This window comes from Carcharodon carcharias, chromosome 9 (genome assembly GCF_017639515.1).
Source record: "Carcharodon carcharias isolate sCarCar2 chromosome 9, sCarCar2.pri, whole genome shotgun sequence".
Classification (NCBI taxonomy): Eukaryota; Metazoa; Chordata; class Chondrichthyes; order Lamniformes; family Lamnidae; genus Carcharodon; species Carcharodon carcharias.
The window spans coordinates 20,409,200-20,428,420 of NC_054475.1; the positions used below are offsets into that span (position 1 = coordinate 20,409,200).

The following is a 19,221-nucleotide window of genomic DNA, read 5'->3' on the forward strand; positions in this document are numbered from 1 at the left end:
CAGGAGTACCCCAGCCGCAATGAGGGAATATTTGGCCGTCTGACCCACCCCATTTCCTTCCCCTGGTATTCCTTTCCTCCATCTCTCTTTAACCCATTGCCTTCTATACTCTTCACCCTTTCCATTCTTTCATCCCTCTTATCCTCACTCCAGCTTAGTGAATTATCCTCTTGTCCCCTAGCCCAGTTTAATATGTATAACGTACTTGTTTTTGTTTCCTGTGTGTTAATAAGAATGAGTAAATAAAAATTAAAGTAGGTCAGGAAACAAAGCATCTTTCCAGAATAACTGTCAGATATGTCTAGATGGTCAAACTGAAATATGAGATATTTTTAACATCTTCAAATTGTCTTCTCAGTATTACAAATTAATTTTGAAAACGAGATCGTGTTAACTTAACATCTGTATCGTAGATATTTATCCCTGCACACTAGGATTTTTCCCTGACCCACTTTAGATTCAATATGAAGAAATCACTAAAAGCCAGTGGACAAGTGGAAAAAAAATCAAAAAAGGCAAATGGAACATCAGCCCATATCTCAAGAGGTTTGGAATATGAGTAATGCTTCAGTTATTCAAAGGGCGGAAACATCCCAGATTTGCACTGAGTGCGGTAGTAGATGGGAAAAAGGACATTTTACCCATTGGCCACAATGGCGGGTTTTTGTGCCATATCGTCCCATTCCCGCCTCATTAATAATGCATTCCTGGGGAACATGCCGGGTTGCTGGCTTGGCGGCCTCTGATTCGCATGCCCCACTGTTACCTCAGGCCTTTAGTAAATTGGGCACCATATTTAAAGGCCACCCGTGAACAGACCAAGGGACAGGAAGCAATTGGGAACTAATGGCTACCAAAAGGGAGGAAACATGCTGCCCCCACATTTAGCACTGCCTCTTTCAAGCACCTTCTGGATGCAGTGGAGGCCCGCCACAATGCCATCTATCCCCGCTCTGGGCAAAGACCAGCAAACAAGGTCACCAATCCAGCATGGGAGGCAGTAGCAATGGTGGTCAGTGCCAATGCCCTCCAAAAGAGGACAGCCACTCAGTGCTTAAAGAGAATGAATGACTGACTCCATCCCGCCAGGGTAATCCATTCTTCTCATCACTCTCAACTCACACACTCACAAACTCATTACACATCCACAGGGATCTCACTCACTGCCAGCTCAAGAGACATCACCATTCAACTCTGACACACACCTTCATTTGCCCTGGGAATCGTGTCTTCACCTCATCCATGGCACCATTCACCACCCACAGGCATGCCTGGCATCCTTGTTATCTGACCTGGCAGGTGCCCTGCTTACACTCCATCTGTATTCAAGCTGGCGCATTAGAAAAATGGAGAGGTCACAGACTGGTGGAGGAATGCCTGAAATCAAGATCCTCATGGACTTTGAAAACAGAGCCACCCAGTTGGCTGGCATTGATATGGATTGTTCCTGTGCTGATATTGAGGTCGGCAGTGCTCAAACAAGTGACGATCCAGCAGTGCAACATCTATCAGACAACTGTGCTGAAAATCACTTCCCCTGTTCCACAAGTCCCCTGCCATGCAATAATTATCTTTCTTTGATTTCGCAGCACATCTGGGGGGGTCCGAGGGGGTCCATGACCCAGGTCCAACTCAAGCCCCGAAGAAACCTCTGAAGAATCTGATGACACCCTCACTGAAGACCCGTCACAGCACTCATTCACAACCTCCACCAGCGCAGAGACACAGATTAGTGAGACCTAGCTACAGAGTAGGTTCGGAGTCGCAATCTGGTGAGCACATCGCACTATTTGATCCACAGCAGCCAACAGCAGGGACTTCCCAGGTTTCCAGCGCTCAGAGGACTGCTGGAGACCAGAAATCTGCTGAGTCCAAGTCAGATGAGGAGCCTCTGGACTCAATGATGTCACAGCTGCTGGAGCTGCAAAGGCAAGTTCGAGAGCATCAGGATGGGATGTCTGCTGCACTCCTCAGATCGCACGATGGAGGAGTTCATCCACCTTCAGGCTGAGGTGATAGCACTAGCATGCCCATGCACCGAGATCAACACCACTCAATGGTGGCCGTCATGGAGACCTTGGTCCAGGACATCGGTCCTGCACTGCCATAGTTGGCCTCTAACAGTGTCAACGCAAGAAGGGTGAAGGGCAGCTCGATCTCACTCCAGCTTCACCTTCTCCTCAAGGGGTCAGCCAGGGGCCCTTAGGTACTCATAGGGAGGAGGATCAGCAGGTGCACACCCCGGGGCCATCCACCCAGGTGACTCCTGGAGTGTCCGGCCCAGCTGAATCCCCTCTTCCTGTGAGCCCAGCAGCTCCAGCTCCACAGGCTGAGGAGGGTGCCACTGCCACACAGTAGGACCCTGAAAGCAGGCCAGGGCACTCCAGGTCTTGGCCCTCCAGGGGGCTCCCATCAAGGTCATCACAGACATGGTGTAGCAGTCAGCAGGCTGCCTCTACCTCTGTTGTGGATGTCAAGGGAGCACCAAGAAATAGCAGCAGGATTAGAAAGATTCAGAGGTGTAGTTGCACAGCCTGGGCATGGGTGTTAATCACTTGAACATAATGTTCACTATTATATTGTAAATAAACTCCCAACAATGTCACCCTATCTATGGCTCCTTATTTTGATGAGCAGTGTTTGTGTCACTCAGATGTGAAGCCTTGGACCCTGCACAAGATAAAGGCAGGTATCTCAGTCCAGGGCCTCTTCCCTGTGCTTGGTGCAACCTTCCCAGCATACTGATGGTGTGGCTTCATCTTCACTGGTCACATCAGTCATGCCTGCAACTTAGCGGGACTTATCAATGATTCCAGAATGACCTGGGCCAGTGGCACAGAGTTCCGTCATTCTCTCTGTGTTCCCTTAGCACCTTTGAGGTGAGTTGGCCTCCCATCTCAGCACCTGGGTCCGGTGACAGCGTAGTCCTGAAGGGTTCAGCTCACGAAGGATGCCACAGAGTCAAGAGAAGTTAAAGTTTCCCCGCTTATCTCTATGACGTGACCCTGTTCGCAGAGCGCAAGTGATCTGCCTTCAGCCAAACAGGAGTCAGACATTCACATAAGGTATGGGAGAATCTATGGATTGTCCCCACAGTGTGTCATCATCATCCTCCTGGAATATAGGTACTAAGGGCATCCGCTGCATCTCCATGACAAGAAAATTACCACAGAAGACACGAGCACTGCCATCAGCCAGAGAGGAGTCAAACGTTCACAGATGCAATGTGAGGATCCATGGAATTTCCTCACTGCACGTCGTCATCATCCTCCATGATTCTAGCAGCTATGAGGGCCTCCTGAGTGCGCCAGGCTCGCAATGACCTCATCGCTGTCATCCTCACCTTCGAGGACCTCCTCACCCTCATTCCCATCGACATCCTCCTCATCGGAGGAAACATGCAGCTCCTCCATCTCCTCCTCAGCCTGCTCCTTTCCCAGTTGCGGTGCCAGGTTGTGAAGGGTGCAGCAGGCAACGACAACGTGTAACACCTTCTGTGAATTATTGCAGGGCTCCACCAGAGCAATCCGAGCACCAGAACCTCATTTGCAATATCCCAATGGTTTGCTCTGCCAAAATGCGAGTTGCAGCATGAGACTTATTGTACCTTCTCTCTGCTGCACTCTAAGAGCACTGCACAGGTGTCATCAGCCATGTCCTCTGCGGGTAGCCCTTGTCCCCGAGGAGCTAACCCTGCAGCCTCTGTGGACCATGAAAGACATCAAGGATCCGAGACTTATTGAGAATGTAGGGGTCATGGACACTCCTTGGAAACTGTGCGCAGACCTGTAGGATGCATTTGTGGTGGTCACACAGCAGCCGAACATTCAGCCAGTGGAAGCTTGCGGTTGACTATGTCAATCACTTGTTGCCACGGAGATCTGAACACCATGTGAGTGCAGTTGATGGCACCCTGCACATGTGGGAAACCTGCAATTTGCACAAATCCCAGCTCACTTGCTTCCTGGCTTTCCTGATCCAAGGCAAAATGCACAAACGTTGTGTGCCTTTAAAATTTATGGCATCCATGACCTCATGGATGCATGTATGTCTGGAGGCTTGCAATATCCCACAAAAGTCACCTGTGGAGTCCTGAAAGGAGGCACTGGCATAAGATTGAGTGTCACGGTCACTTTCATGGCCACTGGCAATGGATGCCCTCCACGTCCCTGTGGATCCAAATCCTCCAGTAATGACAGATGTGATCAACCAGTTCCCTGGGCATGCACAGTCTTTGGCGACACTGGTTCTCAGTCATCTGCATGAATGACAAGCGCCGTTTATAGACTCTGGATCTAGCTAGGCGTTGACCTGCAATGGCTCGCTGTGGCTCTTCAGAGGCGTGAGCAGGAGCCCCAGCTGCCCCTTCTTCTTGAGGATGCTGCTTCGCCCTCTGCGCAGCCAGGTGCCTCTGTCTCTCTCTTCTCCATCGTCTCCACTCTCTGTACATCACAAGGCATACAGCTAGGTCACCAGGCTCCATGCTTCTCCTCCTGCAGGATGAAAGAGAGAGACACATAGGTTAGTATGTGTGTACTAATAACCTCTCTTGGTTAAATCTGAAGGCCCCCTAACGCGTGCCAGAGCGTGCTCCACTTGGATGGCCAGAGATTAGTGTGTTGCATGACTGCCCGAAACACCACATTCCTCCACCCCACTCCACCTGATCGATTGGCAGCAGCTTCACCCATTGGACTGAATGCTGTGCTCTCAGCTCAGGCGCAGACATTCTCCCAACCCGCACTGCAAGGCTGCGCTGTTAGCTTGAACCCATGGAGGAGATTGGCCCAAACCTGAATGACTATAAAATGCAGACATTGCAAGGGGCTGTGAGTGCCTCCACCAGTGACTGCACCATTGCCAGCTTTCGCAAGGAGATTATACAACTTCCCCAATCGTCCAATTGTTCTCCAGTCCACTAAAACGCTCATTAGTTTGCAGTCTGTGCCCAAGGGGTGAAAAGTTCCGGAGCATTTGGTGGCACTTTCATGCTTCTGCATTGCTTGAGTGGGCAGATAAGCTAGAGGCCAGACGATCCCAGCATGGGGGCATGATTCCGGCAAGCAGGGATTATAATTATATGCCGATGTATTAAAATAACGTTCCCAATGTCTGGCGGCGGGAAACCCGGCTGCCATTGACAGGTGGAGCATACGATTGCAAACTGGTTTCGCGACATCATGAAACTGATTTTTGGCATTCTTGGCATATTGTCCACTCACACCCACAGGGACAGAAAATTTCAGCCAAAGCCTGGGTCACACTTCATTTGAGAACTGCAATCAGTTTTTAGAGTACACTTCAGGAAAGATACATCGATCTTCGATGGAGTACAGTGCAGATTCACCAGCATAATACAGGGACCGAACAAGTTTAATTATAAGGACAGGTTACATAAACTTTGGTTGCACTCCCTGGAGCTCAGACAGATGAAGGACAATTTAATTGAGGCATTTGGGGAGCACATGAGGAATTACAAACCTCAGTCATACAAATATGAAGGAATGCTCAATTCAGGCCAGGCACTTCTTCCCACTAAGAGGGCAAAATTCAAAATGCACTTGCGAGCTTTATCATGCATCTAGGCAGAAGCATTTTTTTGACAGATACCTGAAAGAAGATCACCTGCCCTTTCTTCTCCCAGGGATGATGTAATCCAGAGGGAAAAGGAGAAAATGCAACATTTCAAAGAACATTTTTTAAAAATTTATACATTAGCATTCCGTAGCATCTAATGTTCCACTGTTACAATCCTCTTGTCAAACGTATTGTTATTTGTTCACAAATAGGAAACTCTAGAAGAGTTTAAGAAGGAATCCAATGAAAGCAACAAACCAAGACTGCTGCTTTCAGCTGCAGTGGCATCTGGCATAAGAAACATTCAAGCAGGCTACGAAATAGAAAAGATTTCTGAGTATGTACAAGCTATTTATGTCAAGTACATTTTGCAACTGCTACTGTTTTCATTACATCGTACCTTAAATATATTAACTATATGCCTAACAGCAATAACCGAGACATTGAATAAGGGCCACTTAACTCCAGTACTGAATGCAATGTTTCAAACATGAAGGACGGGACACAAAAGTCAGACAAAACTTCAGGACCTAAGGGGAAAATGTAGTAGATTAAATCATCAGACAAGGTCATTTAAGCAGGAGTATAAATGGGTTTAAGGAACAATTAGATTCACTTTTATAGAAGGAAGGCTTGAAAGATATAGCCAGAAGCCAGGAGTGTAGGTTGGATTGCTGACAAAAAGACAGACTTAATGGATATACTGACCCTTTCCTGTTCCTTAAAATTCTCATGATCATATAAATTATGAAAGTTGGAAAATCAATTACATAGATAGAGGGAGCAGGAAAGAAGATAATCATTGCTATTCCTCATCAGTGTTCACCTGTGGGTAGATCAATGTATGTAGTAGATATTTCCTTCTGTACAATCCCCAACACATTATTTTTGTTTTGCACAGGCATTTGGATTTTATCGGTGTGATGACTTATGAATTCCATGGTCCATGGGATCCTAAAACCGGACCTAATAGCCCCTTGTACAAGAGCTCCACTGACTATAAAGATGATAAATACTTTAATGTAGTATGTATAAAAATTAAAAGTATTACTTTTTCACCTTTCCATTTTTAATTTTTCTCAAGATCTCTTGAATTACGAATGCAAATTTATGAAGTTAAATCAAATAAAATGTCTTCATTGTAGGAGTTTGCTACAAAATACTGGAAAGAAAATGGTGCCCCTGCAGAAAAACTGTTGGTTGGATTTCCAACTTATGGTCGTACTTTTACACTCTGTTTGCCTGACACCAAGCCTGGTGCTGCAGCATGCGGTCCCGCAGCACCAGGAAATTGTACTAAAGCAGCTGGAATTTTGGCATACTATGAGGTATGGCTTAATACTTTATACAACAAATGATGTCAATACCTTGCATTGCTACATTTACAAAAAGGAACTGTAGCACATATTAATTCACCATATTACCAGTTACCATAACCCTCATTAATTACCAGTTGAAGGAGACTGTTTGTACCAGAGCCTCTTCAAACCTGGACTTCCTGTGCCCCAACTTCTCAAGAGCCTGTAGAAGAAGAATTGGTCTCTTCAGTAAGCCAAGCTCATGCCAACTATAATAACAAGCCTTCCGATGATCTTTGCCTGCAAAGAATCTGCCATCATCACCAGTTATCAAAATACTAAACCCCTAAGAGAAATGTTACATATTTATCATAATTGCATTCTATGTTTCTCTTTAATGAAAATTACAGTAAGAATATACCATGTGCCAGAGTAAGTGCCTGGTTAAAATACTTAAACAATCTAAAAGCCCACATTTCTTTCCCTGTTCCCAAACCAATTACATCAACGCTCATAAAATATTCTTCATTTGTAAGCAAGCTGTTTAAAAAAAATTTTTTGTGTACGTAAACAAAGGATTTGCCCCTCCATCCTCTGTTCTATTCCTCCTGCCTGCCCATTGTACTTTCTGAACCTCCATTAGTCCAGAGCAGAATGCAGATGTCAGTTGTCAGCCACTCCTTCTCCGTCACACTCCACAGTGAGAGAAAGCAGCAGAAAGTTATAAGGAAGCAAATTTATCCCATCATATGCAATAAATGGAAGCATCCTAGTGAAACTGTGATTAACTAGAACTAAATTTGTAAACAGTTACTGAATTTGACCATTTGTACTCTAATTATCAGGATGTGACTAGTGGTGTTCCACAAGGATCTGTGTTGGGCCTCAGCTATCCACCATATTTATTGATGACTTGGATAATGGGATAGAAAGCCACGTTTGTAAATTTGCAGAGGACACAAAAATAGGAGGCATTGTAAGCAGTATTTATGGAAGCATAACATCACAAAGAGATTTTGATAGAACAATTGAATGGGCAGAGCTATAGATTTCAATTTTGGCAAATGTGAGGTCACTCAATTTATACCTAAAAAGGATTGAACAGAGTACTTACGAAATGATTAAAATCTAGAAAAAATGGAGGGCCAAAGATACTTGGGGATCCAAGTACATGGCTCATCCACCCTATTATATTCTTGTAATGCTTTGAACACCTTGGCTAATCATAATCTTCAATACCCAAGAGAATACAACTTGCATTGATATAACAACTTTCACAACTTCAGGATGTCACTAAGTGCTTTACTGCCATGAAATACTTTTGGCATAGTAGTAAAATGCACACATTTTTGTTAACAGATATGTGACTTTTTGAAAGGAGCCAATAAAGAGTGGATGGAGGAGCAGGAAGTTCCATATGCATACAAAGATGATGAGTGGGTTACTTATGACAATTTGAAGAGTTATGAGAAGAAAGTATGTATTTTATAGTCATTTTCTTCTATGTTTACATAACTGCTTGTACATAATATATTAATCTGGACTGTACAGTGTATGAGGCTGGTTTCACTGTTGTCTTAGATATAGTTTTCATTAAATTGCTAACATGACAACAAACCCATAGCTTTAATTTGATAACATTTTCTTTGCAAACACATTTGTAACTACATTCTCTTTTTAATTGTGCTTAATAACTTACATTTTCTGTAAGGTTGGTCTGAGAGCTTTTCTTTGCAGAGATAGTAAACAATTTGCTATTTGGAAACTCCCAATCCCTTAGCATCCCATCCATTCCTAAAGACTCTGTCAGTAACACTCATACTGACCAAGTGCCCTTACATGAAGAGTAAGCCTAGACAGCAGGTGCTGAAGCAGTCCTTGCAGCAAGACCTGGTCAACATGCAGGCTTGGGCTGATAAGTGGCAAGTAACATTCAAACAAGTGCCAGGCAATAACCATCTCCAACAAGGCAGAATCCAACCATCTCCCCTTGACATTCAGTGGCATTATCATCACTGAATCCCCCACTATCAACATCCTGGAGATTACCATTGGCCAGAAACTGTGCTGGACTGGCCATATAAATACTGTGGCTACAAGAGCAGGTGAGAGGCTGGAAATTCTACAGAGAATTGCCTCCTGACTCCCCAAAGCCTGTCCACCATTGCCAAGAAACAAGTCAGGAGTGTGATGGAATAATCTCCACTTGCCTGGGAGTGTAGCTCCAATAACATTCAAGAAGCTTGACACCATCCAGAACAACACAGCCCACTTGATTGACACCCTATTCACCACCTTAAACATCCACGCCCTCCTCCACCAACACACAGTGGCAGCAGTTTCTACGATCTACAAGATGCACTGCAGGAACTCACCAAGGCTCCTTTGACAGCATCTGCCACACCTGCAACCTCTATCACTAGAAGGGCAAGGGCAGCAGATGCATGGGAACACCATCACTTGCAAGTTCCCCACCAAGCCACTCACCATCTTGACTTGGAATCATATCATTCATTATTCCTTCACTGTCACTGGATCAAGATCTTAACAGCACTATGGGTGTGCCCACGCCACATAGACTGCAGCAGTTAAGAAGGCAGCTCACCACCACCTTCTCAAGGGCAATAGGAATTGGCAATAAAAATGTTGGCCTAGCTAGTGACGCCCACATCCAGTGAAAGAATAAAAAACAGCATTCAATTGATAGAACAAGCTGGAGAGGTTGAATGCCTACTCCTACTCAGTTGTTCCTAATATCCACACGCATATTAGTACTTTTCACAAAGGATCACTCAATGCAATAGAACTTTTGGCTTTGTTTTTCTGTTTAAATACTCAGGAACACCAAGCATGTATCACCCAATTGCTGCATGGTTGAATGCTGAAACCATACTGATTTATAGGACTTGGTTCCATGAGAGGCAGTGTACTTATTATGTGGTATTATTAAGCATTACGCTAATTTTCACCACAATGTAGTTGAAGACTAGCAGTTTAACTATGTACAATGTTTTTTCCATTCATTCATGGGATGTGGGTGTCACTGGCTAGACCAGCATTTATTGCTCATCCCTAATTGCCTTTGAGAAGGTGGTGATGAACTGCCTTCTTGAACTGCTGCAGTCCCCTGTGGAGTAGGTATACCCATAGTGCTGCTGGGGAGAGAGTTCCAGGATTTTGACCCAGCGACAATGAAGGAGCGGCGATATATTTCCAAGTCAAGATGGTGAGTGGCTTGAAGGGCAACTTCCAAGTTCCCATGCATCAGCTGCCTCGTCCTCCTCAGTGGTGGAGGTTGCAGGTTTTTAAAATTCTGCTTAAGAAGTCTTGGTGAGTTCCTGCACTGTATCTTGTGGATGGTACACACTGCTGCCATTGTGCATTGGTGGGAGAGGGAGTGAATGTTTATGGATGGGGTGCCAATCAAGCGGGTTGCTTTGTCCAGGATGGTGTAAAGCTCCTTGAGGGCTTTGGGAGCTGCACTCATCCAGGTAAGTGGAGGGTATTCCATCATACTGATGTACTTGTGCCTTGGAAATGGTGGACAAGCTTTGGGGAGTCAGGAGGTGAGTTACTCACCACAGGATTCCTAGCCTCTGACCTGCTCTTGTAGCCAGTGTTTATATGGCTAGTCCAGTTCAATTTCTGGTCAATGGTAACCCCCAGGAGGTTGATAGTGGGGGATTCAACGATGGTAATGCCATTGAATATCAAGGTGCGATGGTTAGATTCATGTTGGAGATGGTCATTGCCTGACACTTGTGTGGCACGGATGTTACTTGCCACCTATCAACCCAAGCCGGGATATTACTCAGGTCTTGCTGCATTTGGATATGGACTGCTTCAGCGTGTGATGAGACGCAAATGGTGCTGAACATTATGCAATCATCAGCGAACATCCCACTTCTGACCTTATGATGATAAGGTCATTGATGAAGCAGCTGAAGATAGTGGACCCTGAGGCACTACCCTGAGAAATTCTTGCAGTGATGTCCTGGAACTGAGATGATTGATCTCCAACAATCACAAACATCTTCCTTTGTGCTAGGTATGACTCCAACCAGCGGAGAGTTTTTCCACTGATTCTCATTGACTCCAGTTTTGCTAGGGCTTCTTGATGCCACACTTTGTCAAATGTGGCCTTGATGTCAGGGCAGTTGCTCTCACCTCACCTTGGGAATTCAGCTCTTTTGTCCATGTTTTGTCCTTGAATCAAGTCTGTAATGAGTGACCCTGCCAGAACCCAAACTAAGAATCAGTAAGCAGGCGTAGTAAGTGTCACTTGATAGCACTATTAAAGACCCTTTACATAATTTACTGATGATGGAGACTAGGCTGATGGGGCAGTAATTGGCTGGGTTGGATTTGCCCTACTTTTTGTGTATAGGACGTACCTGGACAATTTTCCACATCATGCAGTAACAATGGCCTACTGGTCCATAATACAGGAGACCATTAAGGTTAAAAGAATGTTTCAAATTATTTTTATATAGGTGGAATGGTTGAAAAATAATAGCTTTGGTGGTGCAATGGTTTGGACCATCGACATGGATGATTCCAAAGGTACTTTCTGTAACCAAGGAAAATCACCCCTTATTAACAAGCTGAAGCTTTGTTTAAATTCTAAAGCTGAAGAAAGTTCATCAGGTAATTAATTACATTAATTATTGCTTTTCAGAACCAGAAAAGTATTTATTATTTTGGAATATTGCACACTGAGCCATTTCCTTGCTTTATTCTATAATCATGACTATTTTCATGATCCCGACTATATGGACATTTTTGAAACACTGAACATTTCATAAAGTTATAAGCCTTTGCATGGACTGATCACTCATAGAAGAACACCAACAGCAGAATAAATTCTGAAGCATTCACATTTTGAGAGCCAGCATTACTTATGCTGCAAATACAAAATAATGTTATATTGTAAATACGTCAAATACTTTTGCTTCTTCTCCTCTGCCCCTCGCACATGCATTTAGAAACTATTTTATTCTTTTGTTGTCATTTTCTATGAACTTTCCCTTTTAATTGAACTCATTCTGCACATTATTAGTAACAAATAAAGTTAATGTTCCTTTGTCTTCTAAGGTATCACTGGCATCCCACAGGCTAATTCCAAACTACTCTTACTTTTCTGCCATTTATTTGATTAGCTTTTCCTTTTTATTTACTTGATCCTATTTCTCGTAACTTGTTTTGTATTTCCTAGTCTTTCATTTTTTCAATCAGCTTGAATTGCACTATCTTTAAAGACACACATTCTTGCCTGCCTAGAATTACTTATTTCTATTTCTGCTTTATTAATGAATTGGTTTTTTTTATTCATTCATGGGACATGGGCTTCGGTGGCTGTGCCTGCATTTATTGCCCATCTCGAATTGCCCTTGAGAAGGTGGTGGTGAGCTGCCTTCTTGAACCGCTGCAGTCCATGTAGTGTAGGTGCACCCACAGTGCTGTTAGGGAGGGAGTTCCAGGATTTTGACCCAGTGACAATTAAGGAACTGTGAGATATTTCCAAGTCAGGATGGTGAGTGACTTGGAGGGGAACTTCCAGGTGGTGGTATTCCCATCTATCTGCTGCCCTTGTCCTTCTAGATGGCAGTAAATTACTTCTCCTAATTCTTAAGACCCGAAACATTAATCCTGTTTCTCTCCCCACAGATGCTGCCTAATCTGCTGAGTATTTCCAGTATTTTTTTTAATTTCAGAATTCCAACATCCGCAGTATTTTACTTTTGGGTTGTTAATTGTAATCCAGCAGGATAGATTAATGCTTTGGAAACACAAGTTCAAATATAACTATGATAGCTGGATCATTTAAATTCAGTTAATTAAATAAGAATCAAGGATAAAAAGCTAGTGTCAGTAACGGAGAGTATGTAATTATCAGATTGCTGTCGAAACCCCATCTGGTTCACTGTTGGAAATTTGCCATATTTACCTGGTCTGGCCTAAATTGTGGCCAACTATAAATTGTCTCTGAAGTGGTTTGGCAAGCTACTCAGTGATCAATAGGACAATTCACGCCACCTTCTTGAAGGCAACTGCCAATAATGCTCACATCTGTGAATGAATAAGAAAAACGGAGTGGTCAATTAGCCAAGGGCAGAGTCATACCATAGATTTTACAGCACAGGAAGTGGCCATCTAGCCCATCATTCTTTGCTGGTGAAAAAACAGAAATTAAAAAGCACAGGCTGACCAGGTTAAAGTCTCTCCTGCCTGTTCCCTATAAAGCTCCTAAATGAAATGATTGTGGGGAGTCTCAATCCAGTTTCTAGTGGATGTGGGCTCACAATGCAGAACTGCCTCTAATCTGGTACTGATTTGGTGATTATTCTTACAAGCTATGAGAATAGAGAAATGTCACACATATGAAATAAAAATGTTCTTCTGAGTTTGGGATGAGACAAAATGGTTTGATAAAATACTTAAGTGTGTAAAAATAAGAAATAAGACTTGTCATTTCATTGAAAATTAAAGTAAGTTTCTCCACCTCACTGCCTCCTTTAAGTCACCCCTTAAAAGCTACCTCTGACAGAACTTTTGATCACCAGTCTGAATATCCCTCTATGCAGCTCGGTTCACTCTCCTGTGAAGCACCTTGGGATGTTTTACTATTTAAACGGCACTCTATAAATTTAATTTGCTGTTATTGATGGCAAAACCCAAACAATAATTTGAAGCCTTGAGACTTTGTTATTTACACATCATAAACGCTACCTTCTTGTAAACTTAAACATATTGGTGTTTCTTCTTTCAGCCTCAACAACTCCATTACCAAGCTCTACTTCAGATAATTCACCATCAAATTCACAGTCTTCCACTGTATGCCCTGATCTGGAATTCTGCCATGACAAAGTTAATGGTAACTATCCAGTTCCATGTGCTGTGGACAGCTTTTATCGATGCACCGACAAAAGCACCGACATAGAGACCTGTTCCAAGGGTACTTCCTATAACGTTATTAGAGACAAATGCGTCTGGCCACATAGTTTATTTCCGGCAATCAATTTAGCAGCCGGCAACTTTTGCAATGGCAAACCTGATGGTAACTATGCGATTCCAGTTCCCATCTATTATAAATGCACTGGTGGTGAAAAATGGATAAAGCAGTGTCACTCTGATCAACTCTATAATGCAATCAGCAGAAACTGTGACAATGCACCAATGTTTTCTGACTTTGATGTCACTTTTTGCAATAAGAATCTTGATGGTACCTATCCAATTCCAGGCAGACCAAACAAATTTTACCACTGCTCCAATAAGGAAACCAACATAGGGAGATGTCCTAAGGGAAGTGTCTATAATAATTTATGTAAATGTTAAGACAACTTTATGAAGGACAAGTCCACATTGAATTGCAATAAAAGAACTTAAGGACTGTAATGTTTAACTTATTTTACTAGATACCACTAAAAGAAGACTCATTGACTATTTTGTTTGTGCTATAACATCACTGTTTAAATTTAGAATTTCCAAAAGATATCCATCTCAATCTTGGTCCACCATAAAATGACGTGATGTTCCTGGCGACCAACATTGACTCCATTGCATTCAGCTACTAAATTTAACATCCTATCATAAAATTCATGCACCTTTTCTCTCCACCCTAACAATGCTGTTTGGATTCTGCCAGGGCCACTCGGCTTCTGGCCCCATTACAGCTTTGGCTCAAAAACGGACAAGGGAGTTGAATTCAAGGAGGTGAGAAGAGAGTGCCTGCCCTTGATATCAGGGCAGCATTTGACCAATTTGGCATCAAGGAGCGCCAGTTAAATTGAAGTCAATGGGAATCAGGTAGAAAACTCCCCACTGGTTAGAGTCATACCTAGCGCAAAGGAAGTTTGTGGTTGCTGATGGCCAATCATCTCTGCCCTAGGGCATTACTGCAGGAATTCTTCAGTGTAGTGTCTTACACCCAACCATCTTCAGCTGCTTCATCAATGACCTTCCTTCCATAAGGTCAAAAGTGTGGATTTTTACTGATAACAGCACGGAGTTCAGCACCATTTGTGACTCCTGAGATGCTGAAGCAGTCTGTGCCCGTATGCAGCAAGACCTAGGCAACATTCGGACTTGGGCTGAAAAATGATAAGTAACATTCAGACAAGTGCAAAACAATAATATCCAACCAGGATGTAACAATCTCTGCTTGACATTCAATGGCATTACTATCTCCGAGGCCCCTACCATCAACATCCTAGAGGTTACCATTGACCAGAAATCGACTGGACCAGTAACATAAATACTATAGCTACAAGAGAAAATCACAGGCTGGGAATTTGGCAACAAGTAACTCACCTCCTGATTTCCAAAATCTGTCCACATCTATAAAGGCATAAAACAGAAGTGTGATGGAAAACACTTCACTTGTCAACAATGTTTAAGAAGCTTGACACTATCCAGGACACAGCAGCTCGGCACTAACCAGGACACACCATCCACCACCTTAAACATTCACTCTCTCCACCATCTACAAGATGCACTGCAGCAACTCGCCAACTCTTTCAACAGCACCTTCCAAACCCATAACCCCAAGGCAAGGGCAGTAGAGGATGGGAAAGCCACCACATGAAAATTCTCCTCCAATCCATACACCATCCTGACTTGGAACCGTATTGCCAGTCCTCTACTGTCAGCAGGCCAAAAACCTGTAATCCTCTTCCTATCAGCTCTGTAGGTGTACCTGCACCAGGTGAACAGCAGTATTTCAAGAAAGCAGCTCGCCATCAACTTTTCAAGGGGATAGGAATGGGCAAGAAATTGTGGCCTTGCCAGCAACACTTATATCCCACAAAAGATTTTTTAAAAACCTGCCTTCAGCACCTGCTGGATTATCAACTTTGACCAATTTTTTTTTGTTTCGCCATTCCTTCTCTGCCTCAGTTTTACATTCTTTACCTTCCTAAAACCTCTCAAATGCTTTCCCTCATTCAAAACCCATACTTTCAACAAAGTTTTGGTCAACCTTTTAATCTCTCTTTCCATATTTTGTCATCTATCCCTATCTAATTTCCAGATGTGACGTTTTTAAAACTTCAAGAGTACCACACAAATTGTAGAAGATTTGAATACATTGGTTAAAAAATCCTCGATTAAATTCCAGTGCACTTCTCTTCCCCCTCAGGAGATAAAAACTTAATTTCTACAAAATAAGCAGATAATGCTCATTATTTAAAGTTTTAATATATATATGTCGTACATTAAAGAGAAGTTTGGTTATAAATGACCAACATAATAAATAGCAAGCAACAAAGTATAATTAAACATAAGAAATCAATTTGAAATTCAAGATATATTTTAAGAAAGTATTGACAGTGTTCATTCACACCAGGAAGTATTTTTACTTTAACCACTCATCATACTGAAACAGTGAAAACAAAACTTGCTTAGTCAGATAAAATGGAAAAGTAGCAGATCAGTTCACAAATCTGGCTCAGAAATTCTGGAATAGTGAGGTTTTATGGGATCAGTCTGTAAATCAAATCTCATTCATTCCAAACTTGACAACAGTTTTATTACTTAACTCTTTGCAGATAATAAAATACCATACAGGTCATAACTCAATACTTCATTTCTACAAGTGACTCCATAAAAAACTTGACATCTTCAGTGTTTGCAAATGAGTTGCATGTATTGCACTGCCATGTTTGGTGCCCCCCTCACCCCAAAACCCCCACCACAAAAATAGGTTGCTGCAGAGTTTGCTAATGCAAGAATAAACTTATATTTAGATAACACTTCGCACATCGTCGGGGTAGCCAAAGCCAATGAATGACTCTTGAATTGCAATCACAGTTGTTTTGTGGCAAACACAATAGCCAATTCCGCAAGGTTCCACAAACATGAAATAAATGAATGGCCAGATAATTTATTTCTGGTGGTATTGCATGGGGTACACTTCGAATACAGCCATGGGAACTTCTACATCCCCCAACGGCATACAGTATTTCAGTTTATCTTATCCAAAACCCAGCACCTCCCACAATGCTGAATTCCCTCAGTTGCAGCGCAGTGTTAGCCTGACTGATGTACTCGGATCCTGAAACAGTGCTTTAATGTGATTTTGATACAAAAATGAGTGTTGTCACAGAACCAGGATTGTGTTTTCTTGTTCAAAACTGGTGAACTTTTGTTCACAAACTAGTCTTTTTAATGTGGGCGCTTGCTTGAGTGGCATGATACAAAATCTAGTGATACAGCGTGAACTATGTTGTTGAAATATATTGCATCCTAAAGGTGGTATCAGATTTATTGGTCATTTTGTTACATAAATGGCTTTCATACTTAACTCAGTTTCAAAAATTTAAACCCAATTGCAATGGTGAAAAAGCAGAAATCAAGTAATTTTCCTCATCTGAATAAATTAAATGGTGCTACAAAAGATGATAGGCTTTGCTTACTTAAAATCATTATCTAGGAATTCATTTAGGAAAGTATATAATGATTATAAGCATGTCATTTACTGGATATTTTGCAAAGACCAAATTTAGAAAACCTTTGTTGCATAGGTCCTTGGGAGTCAAACATTTTAAAGTCACTGCAATGACGTGGGTGGTTTAGAGATTATCCCAGTATATTGTAATTAAAAACGTCTAAAAGCCTAAAAAAAGCATTATAAGAAAGAAGAATTTTTTAAATCAGGATTGTAACATTGGAAAGCTCATCTGTTCCTACATTACAGATGAAGCATTATAGATGAAGGTGGTATCCTTGTGGAGATAGTCATTCTTGAATGCGTGCTCTTTTTCTCTCTGCAGATACAGTCAGACTTATGAGTATTTTCATCTTTTCCTGCTCTTGCCCCCGCCCCCACCAATTTCCAGGATCCACAGTATTTTGCTTTTGCATTAGTGTGACAATGCTATTTGCAACAGTATCTTATTGGGTTAACCAGAAATCAATACAGCCATTGAAAGTGTATGGAAAGAACGCTACACAATATATGACAGTAAAAAGTTAAACCGCCTTTTAATTGACACCTGAGAAATTTCATGATTTTTGAAGTAGAGACATTTTTCCAAACCTTGTGGACACATAGCTGGTGTAAGACTATACATTATATTAAACTATAGCATATTTAATCAATCTTTGATATTGATCTTCGTATTGAAGCCAAATTACTTCATCCATTTCTGAAGAAACTTTAAAATAAAAGATTTTATTGAACTAACAATTCAGAGTTAATCTTTACACAGCAAAATATTGAAATACAGAATCCTGAACTCCATATCTACTTTCAATTGTGCTCTGTGCAAAATGAGAGAAAATGGCGTTACCAAAGTTATTGCAAATTACCGTTTTCAGTGTTCTTAATGAAATAAATGCAAGGCAACAGTAAATGTGCAAACAATAAAAGGTAGGGAACGATAAAGATTTGTTGTTGGTTTATGGGAAAATGGCAAAGTTACTTGTATAGATCATTAGTGAGATCCCATTTGGAAATGCGCAGTTTTGCTCACAATATTTTCAAAAGAACATTAATGTGCTGGAATGTTCAGAATGATTTGTGTGTAAGTCTATTGGACCCAAAACTGAGTAAAGAACTGAAAGAGACCATAGATTTCAAATTATAAAGCTTCAAAGTGAAGCTACAGAAAATAAACTCTTCCTCCTTCCCAGCATAAAAGTAATGCAAAAGTAGAACAAATTCTTACCAAGTTCTGCTCAGGTTCAGACTTCTTTAAAAAGGAGCTAGTTAAATGTCTGATTGGGAATGAGGCTGGTGGTCACAGGGGAAGCCATCACCTACAGATATATATGGAGATAATCAGGTACAACACAGGATACAATAATTCTGTCCTACTGCAGGAGTAGATATTGTGCATAGAGAGCAGCCAGCCAGGGTTGAAGAGTGATGTGGAGTTGATGAATTTTCTAGAATCTTACTCAATAATATTTGAGGATCAGGTAGCATTTATGCAGAGTTTTCCATCAGATTTAAGTAGGAAGGTCAAAATGCATAGCTTTCAACTGTATCCAGTGTCAGCCTGCAAAGCAAATCAATTTGTTGGAGCAAATGATCTTGTTCATTCTTTAACAAACATTATGAAAGAGTAGCTAAACTTAATATGGAATTACAACTAATAAAACTCAAATACCATGGGGAGGGTTTTCAAGCAGACATCAAAAAAAGAACAACTAGTGCACAACAAGTTACATTTGTTGTGCTAATTCTGGTTTAGAAATATTGAGGGAGATTTTAACCACCACCACTGGTGAAAGACATGTTGTGGGTGGAAGGATACCCCAAAAGCTGCAGTAGAAAATTTAATGCTTCAGGGTCTTCACAAAGGTGGCCTAGGAGCACAAGGTCTTAAGACACATACTGGACTCG

At 42.0% G+C, this 19,221-nt stretch overlaps 2 protein-coding genes across 8 annotated transcripts in view; one reads left to right on the forward strand and one right to left on the reverse strand.

Moving 5' to 3' along the window:
• Positions 1-17,870, forward strand: part of LOC121282383 (acidic mammalian chitinase-like) — a 41,716-nt gene extending 23,846 nt beyond the window's left edge. Inside the window, exons 7-13 of the mRNA XM_041196102.1 lie at positions 5,790-5,914; positions 6,479-6,602; positions 6,723-6,905; positions 8,235-8,351; positions 11,369-11,522; positions 13,645-13,830; positions 17,782-17,870. Coding sequence (XP_041052036.1) covers positions 5,790-5,914; positions 6,479-6,602; positions 6,723-6,905; positions 8,235-8,351; positions 11,369-11,522; positions 13,645-13,830; positions 17,782-17,870 — 978 coding nt within the window. The remainder of the gene's footprint in view (positions 1-5,789; positions 5,915-6,478; positions 6,603-6,722; positions 6,906-8,234; positions 8,352-11,368; positions 11,523-13,644; positions 13,831-17,781) is intronic.
• The window catches only part of LOC121281841 (cleavage and polyadenylation specificity factor subunit 6-like), a 43,522-nt gene continuing 42,139 nt past the window's right edge, over positions 17,839-19,221 (reverse strand). For 5 of the 7 annotated variants that reach the window (XR_005943964.1, XR_005943963.1, XR_005943962.1 and 2 more), the window contains one exon: positions 17,839-18,874. The gene's annotated coding sequence lies outside the window, so the exon portion shown is untranslated. The remainder of the gene's footprint in view (positions 18,875-19,221) is intronic. The other 2 variants (XR_005943961.1, XM_041194886.1) reach the window with 1 other exon arrangement.